Raw genomic sequence first — 19,789 nt, forward strand, 5'->3', positions numbered from 1 at the left:
AATAAGTCATTATTGAAATGATTTTCATGTGAAGGAAGCTGCCCATTCCACTGAGGTTCTGAAATCTTTCACCTTGTAAATAATTTCCATTTCTCTTTTATAATAAACTAATGATATTTACAAAAAAAAAAGAGAAAAGCTATTGGTTATTGGATACATGTTATGTGTGAAGCACTAAACTAAGTACTTCATGTTGTTTTTCTGTTTAATCTTTACAACAGTGCTGAATAGCTCTATTTTGAAATGGGTAAGCTGAGGCTCAAAAAAACTAAAATAATGTGCTTCAGATCATGGCTAATAAGTAGATGCACCAGGAATTGAACTCTGTTCTCTCTGATTCTAAAACATGATACTCTTTCCAGTTTACCATGCATTGTCTCATTTTGTGTGAAAAAGTTTGCTCCTAGGAAATGCTAGGAATAGGATATGGTAAATAATAACAACAAATAACATGGTAAGAACCAGGCAGGATCCTTACTTCTTTACATACATTAGTTCATTTAATCCTCACAACAGCAGTAACGTGTGTGTGTGTGTGTAATAACGATAATCATCATTGTCTCCATTTTACAGAAGAGGTACCCTAAGCCATAATTATGCAAGTAGTAAGTGGCAGAGCCAGCCACTTTTGAATTTAGGGAGCTGACTCCAGAGTTTTAACCACTACTTGCTATTTCTGTTAAAGGTGTGAAGCCATAGGAGAAATATAAATAGAATAATCCATGTGATCTCTGCTCTTGATTAATGAAATAGGCCTACTGTGTAGCACATGGCATCTTACAAAACATTTTCTAATTCTTTCTCCTATGTAATCCTTAAAAGGATTTAGAATTGTTTCTAACACATGAAAGCATTCAACCATTGTTATTAGTGTTACCATTAAGTGATAAGTACATGGGGAGATGGCCAATATCACATTTATTAAAGAAATACAAAATTTTAGATCACAAAGGTCGCAAAAATGAAAAATATATCAGTGCTAGCAAAGCTCTGGAAAATACATTAAAAAGTAGGCAAAGAGTAGTTTTTGAAGAGGTTGCAGCACAGATGAAGGGACAGGGCCGTCTGGGCAGAGGCCATGGCTATGTATAAAAGACAAAGGGGTAGGACACAGTATAGTGTACTAGCCAACAGCAAGTATTGAAGTAATTCACTGTGACTGGAGTTTAGGTCTGCGGGCAAAAGAGTGAAGTATTTGTGTTATAAGAAAGATCTTAATGTGATACGGAGAATTGCTTTAGGGGAAACCAGGCAAGGAAGAAGAGCAGGTGAAGGGTACTAGAGTCATTCAGGTGAGATGGTAAGGAGCTAAAAATGTGGCTGTGGCTGAGGCCTGAGAGATGGGGACCAATTTAGAAGAATTAGCATGTCTTCAAGTCTAATCTGATTAGGAGTAGATGTTCAGCGGAAAGGCATGGTTCACAAACTTCAGAGAGCATCAGGATCACCTGGAGGGTTTGTTAAAATACAGATTGTGACCCCATCCCCAGAGTTTCTCATTTTAATAGGTCTAGAGTGGGACCCAAGAATTTGAAATTCTAACAAGTTCCCAGATGATGCTAAAGTTGCTGGCCCAGGGGAACCTAACTGGAGAACCACTAGAGTGGAGGCTAACTTCCAAGTCTCCATTTTGCAAGTTTTATTAAATCTACTCCCTTAGTTTGCCATGCTGTCGCACCTTGTCATTCTATGCTTGACCTCTGGATTCTGTCTCACAATGTAAAGCACTTCCAATCTTTCTTGTGGATAGAGTTTTTTAAAAATAATAATTGGAAGCTAATGACACTGTGCCAGTACTATGTGAAATACTTACATAAAATGATTCATTTTATTCTCCATAACGGTCTTTTTTTTTTTTAAGATTTTATTTATTTGACAGAACACAAGTAGGCAGAGAAGCAGGGAGGGGGGGAAACAGGCTCCCCACGGAGCAGGGAGCCCAATGCGGGGTTCAGTCTTAGGACCCTGGGATCATGACCTGAGCCGAAAGCAGCCATTTAACTGACTGAGCCACCCAGGTACCCCCATAACAATCCTTTAAGTTAGGTGCTGTTATTTCCATTTTGTTGTTTGTTATTTCCAGTTTAAAGATGAGAGGCGAAAGGTTAAATAACTTGCCCAAGATCCAGAACTAAAAAGTACCAAAGGTAGGATTCAGTACTCAGGAGTTGGACTCCAGAATCCATGCTCAATCACTCTTCTGTACTGAAAAAACTTACTTTAAGATACTTGATGCATAGATCTATAGGGTGCCTCCCCATAAGTCTGCGTGTTGGAAATGTATAGTGAGAAAATCATTGTCATTCCATTCACCCTTTGCTAAGGAGTATTGTGTTCTAGGTACTGTGCCAGGCTAGGGACGGAGAAGATTCTTATGAAGGCCTTGCCATCAGTGGTCATATAGTAGGAGGGATATACATCTACTCTCAACTAATTCCACACATTGCATACTGAGGATTAAGATAGGAATGCTGGGATACCCAGAGGAAGGAGAGAATATTTCTAGCCCAGAGGATTGGGGAGGGCTTCCCAGAAGAGGTGCCCCCAGAACACAGTATGCTACTTCTAGCATTAGTAAAAAAACATAGATGGTGACTTAAAAAAAATTTTTTTAAAGATTTTATTTATTTGACAGAGTGAGACAGGGAACACAGCAGGGGGAGTGGGGGAGGGAGAAGCAGGCTTCCCTCAGAGCAGGGAGCCTGATGGAGAACTCCATCCCAGGACCCTGGGATCATGACCTGAGCTGAAGGCAGACGCTTACCGCTTAACGACTGAGTCATTCAGGCACCCCGGTGACTCAAAAATTTTTTTTAAAACATAGCTCTTACAAGGTCACAGCGTTTAATGTCAGGGCTCTGTTCACTGGGAAAGGCTGGCAAAAGTCTTCCAGGAGGCCTCATGTGAGCAGCATTTATTACTTGGTGAATTCAGCCTGGCCCAGGTCTGCCCTTCAAGTTTAGAAAACTGACTTTCATCAGTAAAACAGAGAGAGGGCTTCCATTACAATGGACAGATTTGGAGACCAGAACGTAAGTATCCAGCAAAAGTTGCCACAGGACTTAGAGCACCTACAATTGGTTGAACAAGACTCCTCCCTTGCCAGTGGTGTCTGGATGCTTCCTGCCTCTGACGCTCCTCTTCCTCTGCAGCCAGGGCTGCCTGGCCCTCTGATGACACGTTTTCAGATACGTTTAATCTGGTTGCAGTCTGGTTTGGCTGGTTGGGTAGCTGTAGCTAGTGTCTCTCTGGGGTGATTTTGCATATCTTTGGTTTCATCCATTGTGAACTCTATAGTTTAACTCCTCCTGAGGCTGACTTGCCCAGTTTGAGTTCTTAGTGAAGTATCTCAGCCCCCACCTCCCCACTTCGATTCCACCCTTTCATTGGTCATACTGTTTATTGAGTGTATATATGCCAAGCCTACTCCCTGACTTGCCCTAACAATTCTGCCTTTTAAATCTCTCTCAAATCTATCCTCTCCATCTCCAGTGCCACTGCCCCAGTTCAGGTCTTCATCATCTGTCTTATAGACTTTGCCAAAGCCTCCTAATCTCCTTGTCACCAGTCTCTGTTTTTTTCTCTGCTTCCAAACCATCCTCCATGTCGCAGTCAGATTCATCTAGAATCAAAATCTGCCCCATCACTCCTACAATAAAACAGACACTGACTGCCTGCCATCACACTCAGGTTAAAATCCTAAACCCTTAAAAGGCTTTTCCTTCATAACCTTAATTTCTTTTTTTTTTTTTTTTTAAAGATTTTATTTATTTATTTGACAGACAGAGATCACAAGTAGGCAGAGAGGCAGGCAGAGAGAGAGGGGGAAGGCAGGCTCCCTGCCGAGCAGAGAGCCCGATGCGGGGCTCGATCCCAGGACCCTGAGATCATGACCTGAGCCGAAGGCAGCGGCTTAATCCACTGAGCCACCCAGGCACCCCCATAACCTTAATTTCTGATTGGTACTTAATCAGTAATGGCTTGAACATGTAACCTGGGTTTTCCCCTGCCTTAAGTCTTGAGAAAATGCTACTTGAAGGAAATAAAGGTACCTCCAATTTGATTATAGAGTAAGGGAAGCCTTTTGAAATATGCGTAATTTTATTCTTTCTAACTTGGTGTTTTTCAAACAGGTAATACATTACATTAGTGGGGTTGGGAAATCAGTTTAGTGAATCAAGCAGCATGGAAAAAATGCAGAGTAGTAGAATGTAGAATGAACATAGTAGTAGCAGGATGAACTCCCATATCCCAATAATCACCTTCAGTAATTGCCATTTCATATCCAATCTGAGTTTATCCATATTCTTGCCCACTTTCCTCTCAAATCTTACCTTATACTTCATTTGTAAATATTTCAGCATGTTAAAGGTCAGCATTTAAAAAATCATGAAATAGAATTTGTTACTGAAGATGTATGTACTGGGTCATGAGATAAAATGTTTGAAAGCAACTGATTTTTTCAACATCTCTTTTCAAATAAGAAATGTAGGTAGGTCCTAACATTATGTATCCAGGTTAATAATATAATCTTATGGAGGGGAAGGAGTGTCTTTGCAGAAAGACCCCACCTATTTTTCTTCCCCACCCCGAAGTATATATAGAATGTGTTCAGCTGCCCAAGACCTAAGGGCTTAGGTTCAGCCTCTCCTGTTTCCTCTGGAATCCCAAATTGAGAGGACTGAATTATTTTCAGGAAAAGGGATAAGGAAAAGTAACTGATACTTACTGAGGAGCTTCTCTGAGCCTGGCACTAAGGCTTTTAATATACATTCTCCTATTTAATCCTCACAACACTTTTTTAAAAATATTTTTTTAAGATTTTATTTATTTGTCAGAGAGAGAGAGAGCGAGCGCGGAGCACGGGCAGAGTGGCAGGCAGAGGCTGAGGGAGAAGCAGGCTCCCCGCTGAGCAAGGAGGCCGATGTGGGACTCAATCCCAGGATGCTGGGACCATGACCTGAGCCGAAGGCAGCTGTTTAACCAACTGAACCACCCAGGCGTCCCTAATCCTCACAACACTTTTAACAGAAAGAAAACTTAAGTTTATATAGAGAAAGACACCCTCACCCCCCCAACCTGCACCTAGTAGAGACCAAGCCAGGTTCCAGCCCAGGTGCCTCGGCTCTGAGATCGGCTCTTCCACTACTAGCCTGCCTCTTGCATGCCTGGTTTTTTGTTTTGTTTTGTTTTTTAAAAGATTTTTATTTATTTATTTGACAGTGAGAGAGGGAACAGGACAGTGAGAGAGGGAACGGGAGAGGGAGAAGCAGTCTTCCCCCTGAGCAGGGAGCCTGATGCAGGGCTTGATCCCAAGACCCTGGGATCATGACCTGAGCCGAAGGCAGAACTTAATGACTGAACCACCCAGGCACCTCTTGTATGCCTGGTCTTAAAGGCAGCCCTTTGGGCCTACATGGTAACAGTGATCAAACACTGTAAACCTAGACCCTAAGCAAGAACTGATGTTCTCAAAGAAAACCCTGATTCATCTCAGCTTCCTGAGAAGGTTCCTAGCCTTGTAGAAAGAACCTAGACCTCAGAGTCTTATGAAGTTGCATCTAAATTCTGGCCTTCCCACCTGCTCTCTGACTGTGGGTACGTCTCTTAATCTCTCAGATATCAGTAACTTCATAGGGTTGTTGTGAGGATTAATGGCGACAGATATAAAGTCTTCATTTCTGTGACATGGCAGATACACACTATGTCAGGGCTGTCGTGTCTGTGTTTAAGAAGACAGAAAAGGTAATACTACATTTTAGGAAAGTGTGTAAGCATGGTTAAAGAGAATAAATGTCCGTCATCTTAAAAGTTTATTGCCGTGGAACACTTCATTCCTCATTGATTCTGAGTAAAACTCACATAGTATGAGGTGCACTTCACACACACACACGTTTAGCACTATAGTGTTTTGTTTGAATTCACTCATGTAGCCCTCACAACAATCCTTGTGCTGGGTGCTTCTCTTTTCTGCATTTTACATAATTCCCATTTCAGATAAGAACATTGAAGCCGAGAGAGGTTAAATGACTTGCCTGAAGTCACGTGCAGCTATCAAATGGTGAAGCCCAGACTCTAACTCAGGCGGTCTGGCTCCAGAGCAAGGGAAGGAATAAAACCCGCTCTAGCTTGGGGTTGTTATGAGATTCAAAATAAGATAAGCTTTGGGAAAGTGATTCATAAATGCCATGTGCATTCTAAGAGCTTGTCTGGCAGGCGGACTGGGGCTGGGGTTAAGATAGAAATTTGAGGATGACTGCTTGGGTTAAGTCTTTACTGTGCCACTTAATTGGCCTCTGTGATTTTGAGCAAATTACTTAATCCTCTGCCTTATTTTCTCAACTATAAAAATTGGAATTTTAAAAGGAAATACCTAGTAAGATTGTTCTGAGGACGAAATGAGCTGGTATATCTGAAAAGTTTAGAATAATGCCTAACAGCTCTAGACAAACATGGTGATGACAATGAAGATGACGAAGGAAAAGGTGAAGATGAAGAACAGGAAACAAGCCTTGAAGTTTAAGAAACCTAGGATTGAATCCCAGCTCCTGACTTGATCTTAGGAACATTTCTTAACTTCAGACTCAAATAATCTCACAAGAGTTGTTGTCCCGGTTAGAAATAGTGTATGTAAAGATAAGTAAGTAAAGTGCCTGCCACAAAGTGGAAATTATATAAATATGTGTTCCTTGTTCATTTACTCTGCTCTGAGCACCTACTAGTGTAGCAGGGTGCCAGGCTCCATGGAAGACAAAAATGTGAGACATTCTCTGTATTTTCAGATAGAAATCTGAAGATGAAACTGGTCATTGATAATTTAGGTTTAGAAAGTATGGAGTGTTAAATGCTGTGAAAAAGACACAAAAAGGAGAGATTCCACCACTGGGGAGATACAGGAGGGCTTCCTGGAGGAAATAGTATTAGCTGTGGGCTCAGAGGCTGGGTGGGGCTTTAATTCCAAATGGGATTTGACTGGGCTCTGGGCCTACAGCAGGCCAAGCTTCTGAGGCCCTGTGGTATTCATACCTGTGAGCCCAGGAGGAAGTTGGCTATCTGCAATGCTCAATGCTGCCAAGCTGGATAAAGCTCTGTGGGCTGAGGGATTTGGGCCCCTAGGTGCATGTAACTGGAATTTCCAGATCTGGAGGCTCTAGCATTGTGGTCAGATAGGCAACATTCTCGGGCCTTGTTGATCTGCCAAGACCATGACATGAGCTCTCAGAGAAAGGGGGAAAGGTCGTATTTTCTCTGCTCCCTACCAAGGAAAATTGAGAGAAAATACCCAGATAATCCTTGAGGCTTCTGTCCCCTGCTTTTCCAGGCCTGCCACTCCATGCCCAGCCCACCTGCAGACCTCAGGCGGGATTGGGGGGGGGAAGCGCCAGATGGGGCAGACAGACTTGGGTCTGAGACTTAGCTTCACAGCTTAGTCTCAGAGAGTCAGTTTTTCCCTTGGAGCTCCAGTTTCATCAACTGTAAAATGGGAGTGAATACTTAATGGAATGAAATTAAATGAGAATTTGTGTCAAACACCTGGGTTAGGGCTTGGCACATTAGAGAATGGCTCAGACTTGTCAGAATCAGTCACCACATAGTCGACACAGGATTTGTGTTGCACAAGTGCCTACAATACAGACCCAGCCCAAAAGGAGACAGAAATGGTCCCTTAGCCATCCTGTCCCGCCCGTTTTCACCGTGCCCCTCTCATTGAGAAAAATCTCCAGGGACCCCTGAATCCATCCTTCACACTGGACCTGGATTGATCCTTCTCAAGGCGCTCCTTAGTCCTTAGTTGAGCCTGCCATGGACGCCTCCTGTCCCAGTGCCTTGCCGGTCAGCAACCTCTACTCTCAAGCCAGACAGCTCTTTCCTTACCTCCCTGTTCCTCTGCCTGCCCCCCAACCTCTTCTGCAGTCCCAAGCACCTGACTCCATCCATGTGCGGCCCTGGTAAGGCAGTGTTCTGTACTTAAGCAGAAGAGAAAGGCGTTCGTGACACAGTAGCCCCTCGATTCAGAGGACCGGCTTTACACTGGGACTGGAGAGCCTGGAATAGGTTCCGGTGCTGCCACCGGCCTTCTGTGTGGTCTTGGGACAAATCCCTGGACGTCCTGGGCCTCAGCTTCTCCTTGTGACTAATGATGGGTCTCGACGGCTCTGGAGGGGAATGGGCTTGCCCTGGGACCCCGGGCCCGCTCCGGGGACACCGACGTCCCGGGCAGGCAGGGAGGTGCCCGGCCGCGGCGGGGAGGAGCCGCCGGTCCCGTCCCGCCCACCCGCCCGCCGGTCCAGGTGCTGCCGCGGGAGCCGCCGCTACAGCCCACGCCGCCACGAGGGGCCGCCCGCGCCCCCGTCCGAGTCCGGCCCGCGTCCATGGCGTTTCTGACCGCCTGGAAGGGGGCGGCCTCCGGGAAGAGCGACCGCAGGTACGGGGCGGGAACGGGGCCTCGACTGGAGGCGCGCACGGGACGGAGGGGCGGCTGCCGGCGGCCGACGGGAGGGACAGCTATAGGAGTACAGCGGGCGACCGCAGTGCGCGGGCTGCTGGGCGCGGGGTAACGGCCGGAGGGCCGGGGCGGGGTCAGCCCGGCGCTTCTCGCACCCCCACGTGCCCCGCTGCTCACGTGTTCCGGCCCCCGGCGGGGCTGGGCCTGGGGACGAGGGATGCGGACCCCACCCCTCCGCGGTCTCACCGGAGCCCCGCTTCCGGTGCCGTCATCTGCGCGCTCTCTGCGAGGGTACGCAGGTGAGCTGGCCCTTGGGCGGGCTGGGAGTCAGGTTTGAGCTGCAGAGTCAGCCCTCTGGGGTGCTGCTCACACGCACCTGGTCCTCCGCGCCCTCTGTGCCGGGACAGGTGAGAGCAAGCACACCATCCGCGCCCCAACACGGTTGTCCACATCTGGGGGCAGCACTGTGGGGGAAATCTTGGGTATCAGTGCTGGTCCAGGGCGGGAGCCCCACAGCTCCTCCAAGCTCAACCCATCAGGGATGTCATTGTCTCCTGTGTGTTGCCTCCACCTCCCCAGCTCTCCCCACATCCTGGATGAGTTGGTGTCTCCAGATGTGTTCCCTTGAGAAAGAGGAGAGGGAACAATCCTGACCTCTCTTCTGAGCTTAGACTCCCAATTCCTTTCCTTTACATAACTTAAAGTTTACCCTCCTTACTCCCTAGAGAAGAGCAATCCAACTGCCCTCCCGGCACTTCCATCTGACTTTCCTGTGAGCACCTCAAATTCTGCAAGCCCCAAATCACACTTCACATCTTCACCCCTAAACCTGTTCCTCTCCCTGTGTTCCCATCTCAGTGAATGGCATTGTCATCCACCCTGTTGCTCAAGCCCAGAATCTGGGAGTCATCCCTTTCGCCTCCCTCCCTTACCTCCACCCCAGTCTCTGAGTCCTGCTGATTTTCTCTCTGGTGTCTCTCAAAGCTGTTCATTCTCCTTTGGACTATTGCAATAGCCCCTAACTTTCCCAGTTCCTTCAGTCTTCTCCTCTCTGTGCATCCTTCAGACGGATTTTTTCTAAAGCACGAGCCAAACCATGTCATTCTTCTGTTTTAAAACTTCCATAGTTCTCTATCATGTAAAGGTTAAAGTTCAAGGTTCTTGAGGAGAGAGGTTGTGACCCGCCTTGGCCCGTTTCCTGTAACTCCCCAACTGTGCCAGGCAGCTCAGCGTTGCCTTTGCCTGGAATGCCATCTTCTGCTTCTGACATTCACATCAGTTAAGACTCAACTTGAGGTGACCTCTTTTCGAGAGCCCTTCTGACCCCACCCTTGAGTCAGACTCAGGGGCTTTCAGCATCTTTGCTTCTTTCTCGTGATTCTCATTCAGTCTTTTAACAAACATTGTTGAGCATATTACATGCTCCAGGCACTGTACTAGGTGCTGCGGATATGGTATTACTTCAGAGGCACAACTCCCTGCTCTCAGGAGACCGTGTTCGAGAGGAAAAAAAAAGCCACACAAATAGGCAAATAAACAATGCTGTGTAAAGCCTTAAAGAGGGCCGTGTGATGGACAATAAAATAGACCATTCCTAGAGCATCCTCAGAAGTCACAGTGTGGTTTGTGTCTGAGGAGCAGAAAGGGGTCTTTGAGGTGAATCCAGTGTCTGATGGGATCCAGAAAGCAGGCTACCCAGAACAGGGCATTGAGTTTGGATTTCACTGGTGTTGGAAAGCCACTAGAGGGCGTCAGGGAGCGGATTTACATATTTAAAGATGACCCTGCTACCTCAGGAAGAAAGGATTTTGCAGAGGGACAAACCATTTCGACACTGTTTCTGGGTTACCTTTTTCTGTCTCCCCACTACATGTTCAGAGGGGGCAGGGCTTCAGTTTTGATGAAGACATGAAGGAATAATTCCGAGGAAGGTGAGATCCCCTAGTTGGGATAGAGAAGAATGGCTATGTCCAGAAGAATTTCTTGCCTGAGGTCTTCCCTGCCTATGAGAACCTGGTTGTGTTCTGTCCTGTAGGCACCATGAACCTTCTTCTGAGTTTCAAATGTGTGTATGTTAATGATGTCACAGTGTGGAGGGAGGTAGGGAGACCAGAGGGGAGACTGGCATGATGATCCAGGAGGGATGCTGGGGTGTGGATGAGGAGAATGAAGGAGGGTGGGGGGTACGGATTAGAGAAGTTAAGAAGAAAGAACTGCTAAATGGTGAATAGAGAGGCTGAGAGATGAGACCCAGAATCACCAGTGAGGGAAGAGAAGTGAGAGACAGTGAAGAGGAGGGGGAGAAAGGAGACTCTAGCCAAGTAGAGGCCTCTGTATCCTCCGTGGGCCTGTTTGAGGGAGAATATGGGAGGGCCTGAACACATTGCCTTTATACTTCAGGTGGAACTTGCTGGACACAAATACCCCCAGTTGCGCCCACAAAGTCTCATATCTGAGGCACAAACCCAGATCTCCTTTCTCCCAGCTCAGGACCTGTGACTTTACCTTCACCCCTCACCCACCACACTGCCTGGTCTCCCACAGCCTGGCCCAAAGGTGAAGAGCTTGCCCGGCCCCTGTTCTGCCACTTACATACTGGCTCTGTGGCCTAAATTCAATTACTTGGTCTGTGTGAACTCAAGTTTACTCAGCTATAAAATAAGCTACTCACTGAGTGGTGGGAAGCCCTAGTGAAGTCCCACTGGAAAGGACCTCACAGACAGCCACTGGGGCATATTTGGTGTTCAGTAAATGTCAGTTCACTTTCTTCTTGGCAGTGGTATGAGGTAACTAAGGTATTCCCATTGAACAGAAGGAATTCTGAAAGGTTAGGGAATCAAGGGTGGGATTCCTGGCAACAGCATGGATAGCCAGGAAGGTTATGAGATAGAAATGGTGCCCACACGGGGCGCCTGGGTGGCTCAGTGGGTTAAAGCCTCTGCCTTCGGCTCAGGTCATGATCCCGGGGTCCTGGGATCGAGCCCCGCATTGGGCTCTCTGCTCCGTGGAGACCCTGCTTTCTCCTTTCTCTCTGCCTGCCTCTCTGTCTACTTGTGATCTCTGTCTGTCAAATAAATAAATAAAATCTTTAAAAAAAAAAAAAGAACTGGTGCCCACACATCTTACAATGGGGAATGCCACCTACTCGTGCTATAAACAAGGCCCCTTCCAAGCCATACCCGTCGCCCCCACTCATGGCTGCTCCTCCTGTAGAAGGCAGCACCAGGAGCAAAGAGGAAGTGTAGATGGGCAGATGGCTTTTGGGAGAGTAACTAAGGGGCAGAGCTGCGGGGGCAGGGCGGGGGGTGGCGGCAGGGAGCTCTCTGAGAACGGAGGGGCCCAGCCAAAGAGGCTCAGGTCCTAGGGCTGCTGTCAGTTGCCCAGTTTCCTGCCCTCGGTTTGAGCCTGAGCTCCAGGAACTCTCAGATGCCTCTAGGTAGGTGGTTTCAAATCTGGTGACTAGAATCCTGGAGTGGCTTTGGGGTTCCTTCCTTGGGACAGGATCTGGACTGGAGGCCAGTGCTGAGTGGTCACCTCTGTGATTCTCAGATTCTGTGAATTAAGGCATTGGTGAATTATGAGACTCAGGGTTTAAATTACCATGTTCTACGATATTAAGGTTTATGATCCCAGGGTTCTGATCTCCGTTCTGCTGTCCAGAGCAGCTGCATGGGGTATGAGAGGGTTCTGGTGTGGGAGGCACACTGCAGCCCCCAAATCCTTGATCTCTTGGAAGGATGCCATGGGAAACCCTCAGGTAACCTTCGTCCCTTTTTTTTAGTTATGGAGGGATTCCGACTTGGGACGTTTTTGGTCCTGTCTTGAGGTCAGTTGGAAATAGGTGATGTAGGCTGCTGTGTTAGCTCTGCCAGCGTGCAAGTTCCTGATTTATCTTCAAATCTGCGATTTGAGTTGCTTGTCCTTCCCCTGAATATTTCTGCTGCTCAATTCAGTTTCTCTCTGCGGTCGGCTCCATTCTCTCCTAATGCTCACCTACTTCTCCATCCTGTGTGAGGCAGGGCTGCCAGCGGCTTCCAAGCTCAAGTCCTGGGACAGTAAGACAAAGCAGTGAAAAGTATCCTGGAGCCACACAGGCTGATTTTGGGATCCTGACTCTGGGACTTTCTGGCAGTATGACTTTGGACAGGTTATTTAACTTTTCCAAATTTCACTCTCCTCATCTGTAAAATGAGGGTGATGTTAGGACTTGCCTCACAGGGTTGTTGTGAGGATTATGTGAATCAGTTTGTGGCAAGCACTGAGAGCAGTGCCTAACACATAGTCAGTGTAACCAAGGAGTGTTACTGATTATTGTCATTAGTACCCCCAGGCCAGAAGAGGAAGGGGTTTCTCCATCTCCAGTCTCATTTGAAAAAGTTCAGGGAAAAATTCCAGCTGACCCTTCCTTCAACCAGTCACTGTGCCCTGAGAGGTGGAGTCAAATGAGAGGCACTTACCATTCAGCCAGTGGGGCTGGAGAGGAGGAAAGAAGCAGTACGCCTAAAATCAAGTTGCGGGGGTGGGGCGTGATATTGTAAGGTAACTGTGGCCAATAAGCAGACCTTAAAGTAAAATCATAGCTTCATGAAGTCCCCAAAATAGGATTTGCTTGGAGTACCCCTGCGCCTCCCTCTGAGAGTCCAACAGTTGTTGTTGACACCCTGGGAGCTGGGAACCAGTCCCTTGTGCACTCTCCTGCAATTGTGACTATTGGCCCCAGCCCCATTCTCAGCCTCACTACCACTGCCACACTGGCCTGGGGGTCGGGGGCTTATAGGACAATGTCCCTGAAGCTTGTCACTTTATCACCCCATCCCAAGGCTGGGACAAACCTTTCTCCTAATTCCTCGCTAGCTTGACCTAAAACCAGTCTGTAATGTTTTAAAACACCTTAGGAAGCGGGGAATGAGTAACAGAAGATTTGTAGGATTCTATGGCCCCTTGCCAAGCCCCTCAGCCATCCTGGAAAGAGGCTGACTGCAAAACTTCCACATCTGGGAGGGCCCCGTGGGTGTTTTCCCATATTTTTCCTTCCTTCCTGCTTCAGATGGAAACTGCAGTTCAGAAATCTATTGTATTTAGGTAAAATTCTTCCTACTTAGTGGCTGGATTCATCCCATGTACCCCAGGAGGACAATTATATTAGGACTTGTGACAGTGAGTGGGACATCAGATGCCCTATCCAGTAACCCTGAGCCAGATGCTACATACTCTTTGAGTCCCTTTTTTCCCTATGGAATGAAGTTTGTTCCTGCTTGTTCCCACCACAGCCTCAGGTGTCCCTCTCCCTCCCTCACAGAGTTGGCCCTGGGAAGACCTTCCCCCTGCAAGAATTCATCCCCAGCTAAGAAACACCCTCTCCCAGACAGAGCACCTAAGTCTCAGATTGAAGGTAACTTTGCTGTCCTTCCAAGAAAGTGGGTGGGTACTTCGTCTACACCTGTGTGACTGAAGGGCACACCCAAGTGCCGTCCCTGAGCACAGGACAGGCCAGTCAGAGAGAGATGACCTCTCCACAGGCTCAGTGCACAGCACTGCACTCAACTCATCCCCCATCTCCTTCGCTTGCCACCGCTCCCTTCAGCCCTGGCTTCTCTCCCCTGGACCTTCTGAACTAGGCCCCAGCCTCTACAACATTCCTACCCCCTGCCACCCTGCTGCCTCAGTGACCCCATAACAGCGAGATCTGCCCTTGGCCAAGCCCTCGTGTGACACGCATCATCACCTTCCAACCACCTCAACTCTGACCGGGAGGTCTTGTTGTCTCCGATTCTGATAGATGAGGAGATGGAGCCTCCCTGTGCTTTCTCAAATGCATACACACTGGGGTTTTCTCTCTAGTACTACTTTTGTATTCTGCTTTTTAAATATTTTCCCACCTTCCAGAAAACTCATTCATGCAACAATTACTGAGCGCCTACTGGGTGCCAGGCACTGCTCGGGGCACTGCAAATATATTGGAGATCAAAACTGAAAAAAAAAAAAATCCCTCTCCTGTGGAGTGTAGAATTTAATAGGTAGAGACAGAAAATAAGTGAATAAGCAAAATATTCAGGAGGTAAAATAACACATGCTGTGTAAAAAATATTGCGGGATGAAAGAATAGGGAGGATGAAGGCAAAAGCTCCATTTTAAACAGAATGGTCAGGGAAGTCCTCACGGAGAAGGTGACATTTGAGCTGAGATTTGAAGCCTTTTGGTGGAGGGGTAATCATGTGATTATCTGCAGGAAGAGCATTCCAGGAAGAATGAATAGCAAGTGCAAAGGCCCTGAGGTGGGAGTGTGCCTGACATATTTGGAAAAAAGCAAGGAGGCCAGAGTAGCTGAATATGCAAGAGAGAGAGAAAAGGAGATGATGTCAGAGAGAGAGAGAGATGGAGGTGCATGTCATTCAGGGCCTCAAGGCCATGTGGAGACTTTAGTTTTGTACTGAACAATATGTGGAGCCAATGTGGGGTTTTGAACAGACGAGTGACATGATCAGATCAAATGGGTCTGGTTCTGTATGAAGACAATAAGGAGACAGGGGCTGGAGCAGAGAAACTACTTGGGAAATAATGTTGTAGTCTGGGCAAAGAAATTCTCTATAAATATAATTTAAATATCTGCAGAATATTTGACCCTATAAATTCACTATAACTCATTGAAATAATTCTTCATTCATGGGCATTTAGGTTATTATCAGCTGTGTCCTTATTATAGAAAACACTGTGTTGAACATCTTTGTATAAGAAATCTTTATGTCTGTGACTATTTCTTCAGATACATTTGTTGCCTGGGTGTTATTAGGTCACCTTTCTAAGGTTTTCAGTCCAAAATTCCAGTTGCCTTTCTGAAAGAAGGCACTGCTTTCTGCTCCCTGTGGCAGTGTGGGAGGTAGCACATTTGCCATAAATGTACATGGTAGGTGTCCAGTGGATGTCTTTGCGGCCCTGGCCAGGTCTGCATGCACATCTTCTCTGGACACCCCTCCTCTCTGGACAGCCTTGCACAGTTCTAGAGCTCTTTGGGGTCCATTTGCTCATTTAATGATCATGTTTAACGTTCACAACAATCCTGTTATCCCTTCATTATAGGTGAGGAAACTAAAGCTCAAAAATTAATGGTAAGGCCCTGTTCCAAGTGCTTTATGTATGTTAAAATAAACCTCATTTAATCCTTGCAACAGCCTGATGAGCTCAGTGCCATCATCATCCCCATCTCAGAGTTGAAGTCACCGATCCAGGGTGTCAGAGCTGGGGTGCCAACCTGCTCTCTAAACCACTCCCTGCCCTGCCTCAAGCTCATAGAGTGATTTGCTTGGGAATGCACAGCTAGGATGTGGTGGGGCCAGGAGTCCAGCCAGATCTTCCTGGCTCTGCAGCCCAAATTCTAACCCCTGACAAGTTGCCACTCAGTGCCTGAAACATCTCATTAGAGTTCTGCCTCTTTTTTTCAATCAAAAATGTTCCTGGTCCTTTGTGCCTGACGGGGGTTCCTTCCTCAGATCCACTTTCAGCCACTCTGGGAGACCAGACTTTGGTAGAAGAGCTCAGACCCCAGAACCAAGAACATCAGAGCAAGGAAGGGCCTTGGGCTCCAGGCCCACCCTTCTCTCCCCTCTATATGGGGAGAAAAGGAACCTAACTAGGGGCCAGAGTGGGGCAGTAACTTGTCCAATGTTACACAGCTAGTGGGGGTCAGAGTTCATGAGGAGGGAGGAGGCTGGCCCAACACATAGGCCTAGGTCTTCCTTAGGAGCCCCTGCCAAGGAATATTTTAGAACTGTGATTGTCACAGCCCTGTTTAAGGGCCCTTTGTTGATGGGCCTGTTGACTGTGAATTATTAACCCGCCCAAGCCGGCAATCTGCTGGGTGGGGCTCACTCGATTTAAGAAAACCTGCTGTATAGTCACCAGCCCCGCTGGGTTAGGGGCAGGGGGGCAGGATGGGGAGGGTCTCTGGAGTCCAACCAGCTAGTTCTGGGCTGGAGGAGAGAGCTAGTTGGGGGCTGCTTCATGTCAGGGAAAGGCCTGGAGGAAGGGACTGAGAAGAGGGAAGAGGGAGAAGAGGAAAGGGGCTGAGGCATCACCTCAGTAATGCCCAGTAAAGCCTTACAGCATCCCTGAGAGGTGGGCACTGTTATCCCAGACTTACAAATGGGTAGACAGGGTCAGAGAGGTCGAGGCAGAGGAGGCTTCACAACTTAAGCTGTTTCTACAGCAATGGTATCGCTTTTCACATGCTCACACTCCCATTTCCGTGACCCACCCCCTTTTCCACACACTTTTCCCATAGGATAAGGAGTCAAGACCTGAGTCCAAGTCACACTTGGTCAAAGCCACTGTGGGATGAGAGATAAAGCCTCTGTGGAGCTTTTTGGAGCGTCCTGAGGAGGTTTCACTAAACAGATGCTTACTGAGGGCCTTCTTAAGCTGAGAGATGGTACAGGTAAAAGCAGTCCATGGAGGTTCTCAGGGCCATCAGGTGTGGTGAGCCCAGTGGTTTGTTCTTGCAGGTAGGGGAGAAAATGAGAGAGGAAGCAGGCTTGGCAACTTCCAGGCACAAAGCACCAGGAAACTCCCCCAGCAGGGGAGGAAGGAACCCAGGACTCAGCATACTATCCAAGTTCCCGAAGCTTGGCTATCAGCCTGAGGTGGAAATGGGCAGGTGACGTGAGCAGAGTCACCGGGGTTGGGAGGCAGAAATAATGGTGACTCCCAGGCTCCCCAGGGTTGGGGCTGAGCCGGAGCTCCTGGGGGCTGGGAGCTGCCTGGGTGGAGCCCTCCTGTAGGGTGGACCACTCTGGGGCTCTGACTCATCAGGTGAGTGACTCCAGCATCATTGCCACTGCCGTGTGGGGACCACTCCAGCTCCAAAGGCAGTTTGGCTGCTTATGGTGTTGAGCTTCAGTTTCATCTACAACGGGAGAATGCTAGCCTCTGCCTTGCTGCCACCACCACCAGAACACCGCTCAGCACTGTGTCACCTGCCAGGAACTACAGGGGCATTTTAGATACAGGAATTCTTAATCCTCACAATCACCCTTTGAAGCAGGCAGTATTTCCATCTTACTGATGAGGAAACTGAGGCTCAGAGAGGGGGTTAAAAGCGAGCATTAAGTGAGATAGTCTATGTTCTACACTTAACCTGTGTCGCATGTAGTAAGCCTTTGGAGGACATCAGTCATCATAATCATTACCTCAGAGGGAAATGGTAAAGTGCTAGGCCAAGTGTTGGTATTTGGTGATTCATCAGAAACAGAGATCTCTGACCAGACCCGATCCTCCAGAAGCTCCCAGTCTGATAGCAGAGACAATCACATACACACCTCACTCCACTCCCATCACCCCCAGACGGTGTCAGCCACGGTGATGAGGGGAGGTCAGAGGGGGTTAGGGCAGTGTGTGCACAGGAAGCCCCTAACCCAGCCAGGGAGGGAGGGCTTTCTGGAAGAGGTGCTGCCTGAACTGAAACCTGCAGGGCGAGTAGGAGTTTGGGCATATATCAGGCTCTTAATACATGTTGGTCAAATGCAATGAAGATTTACCTGTATCTAACATAGCATAAAGCTTCAGAAGCTCTCACTCACCTGGCCTTTTCCAAGGCTCTGGGAGGACTCTGGCAGTTTTCTATTGGTAGATTTGTATTCTTTAAAAAAAAAAGGCTTCCAATTGTAAGCTTCTGGATTGAACCCTGATTAAACGAATGAATAATAAGTGATAAGGGAGGAAGGTGTGTCCCAGGCAGAGGGATGGGCTAGTACAAATGCCCAGAGATGGGCAGGGGTTGCAATAGGGTGTCCCAGCCTCATTACCGAGGCTCCTCTTCATACACATTGCTGGTCTTCTCACCAGCCTCACAAACACCAGCTGACATGTGTGTGCCTCTGCCCACCCCATGCTGCTTTCACCCATGCTGTTCTCCCATCTGGTATACCCTTTCCACAACTTTATTGTGTATAAACAATATAAACTTCGAGGCTCAACTCTGTGCCCACCTTCTTCAGGAAGCCCTCTCCCCACCCCTCCAGTCTATATTGCATTCTTTCTTTCTTTTTTTTTTTTTTTTAAAGATTTATTTATTTATTTATTTGACAGACAGAGATCACAAGTAGGCAGAGAGAGAGAGGGGGAAGCAGGCTCCCCGCTGAGCAGAGAGCCCGATGCGGGGCTTGATCCCAGGACCCTGAGATCATGACCTGAGCTGAAGGCAGAGGCTTTAAACCACTGAACCACCCAGGTGCCCCTATATTGCATTCTTTCTTATCTGGAGTCCTCGAGATGACAGTAGATCTCATCATAGCCCACTCCTTGTAGTTAATTACCTTTTCTGTGCTTATGTCTGAGAATCCCAGACATAGGATGATCCTTGCCAGTGAACATCTAGCCTCTGTTCACATATGGACAGGATAAGAACTCACTACCTTTCCAGACAGCCTGTCTGGATTTAAACAGGAATCTTCTAAACCTCTCCCCTCTGCCACCAGGCTCAGTCTACCTGGCTCTCCCAGGACCCAGTCTGCAGCCCTCTTCCTAAGAGGCCTGCCTCTACCAGGCTCCTCCTGCTTCCTCTTCTGACATCCTGGAGCTAAGGGTTGCTCCAGGGGCGCTGGAGTCCCTCCTCCTTCTATCCTCTGCCTTTGTAAAGGGACAGTTCTAATGGCAGCCACGTGCTCTGATGAGTCATGATTAAGAGCATCTGGGGCCTGGAAGTGGTGGCTGGTTAACTCCTCACGGACCAGTGACTCTTTGTGCCAGAACACCAGGTGGGCTTCAGCCCTGGCCCTAGACATGTACCTTAGGGCTATGCACACAGTGAGCATTTGAGGAGTGTTAGGGATGACTCCGTATAGGGGTTGGGGACTCAGAGAGAATGGGACCAAGGGGGGAAGAGAGACAAGAATGTCCACCCTGAAGTCAGGAGGGCCAGTTCCAATCAGGACTTGCCATTTATAAGGTGAGTTAACTTGAGCAAGTCACATAAACTCTGTGCCTCATCTCTGTAAAATGGCAGCTCTGGGGATGATTTGAGAAGGCCGTTGTGAACCCCGGGCTAGCAGCGGGTGCTAAACCACGTTATTTTCCGCTTTCTCGTGTGCTGCACGCACAGTGCGGCAGTGGGCAAAGGGGAGTATTAAAACCCAAGCCTGACTCTGGAGGCTGTGTCTTTCTCAGCATGAATGCCCCCAGCCAATGCAGTAGGATGACGAAGGGCTCAGGTGGGGGCCGCTGCGAGGCGGGATCTCGGTGGGGGAGGGGAGAGATGACTGGGAGATGGACCTCAGGTCTAAGAGAACTTTCTGGCCACAGATACGTGGGGCTGTGTGAGGAAGGAGCGAGCTCCGACCCCTGGGGGCTGCG

At 48.0% G+C, this 19,789-nt stretch overlaps 1 protein-coding gene across 1 annotated transcript in view; it reads left to right on the forward strand.

The window, feature by feature from the left end:
* Positions 1–8,372: 8,372 nt before the first annotated feature.
* TTC39A (tetratricopeptide repeat domain 39A) overlaps positions 8,373–19,789 on the forward strand; it is a gene marked incomplete at its 5' end in the record, with an annotated part of 54,110 nt that continues 42,693 nt past the window's right edge. Inside the window, one exon of the mRNA XM_080801513.1 lies at positions 8,373–8,425. Coding sequence (XP_080657639.1) covers positions 8,373–8,425 — 53 coding nt within the window. The remainder of the gene's footprint in view (positions 8,426–19,789) is intronic.

The sequence above is a fragment of the Martes martes genome, assembly GCF_963455335.1.
Source record: "Martes martes genome assembly, chromosome: 4".
NCBI classification, from domain to species: domain Eukaryota; kingdom Metazoa; phylum Chordata; class Mammalia; order Carnivora; family Mustelidae; genus Martes; species Martes martes.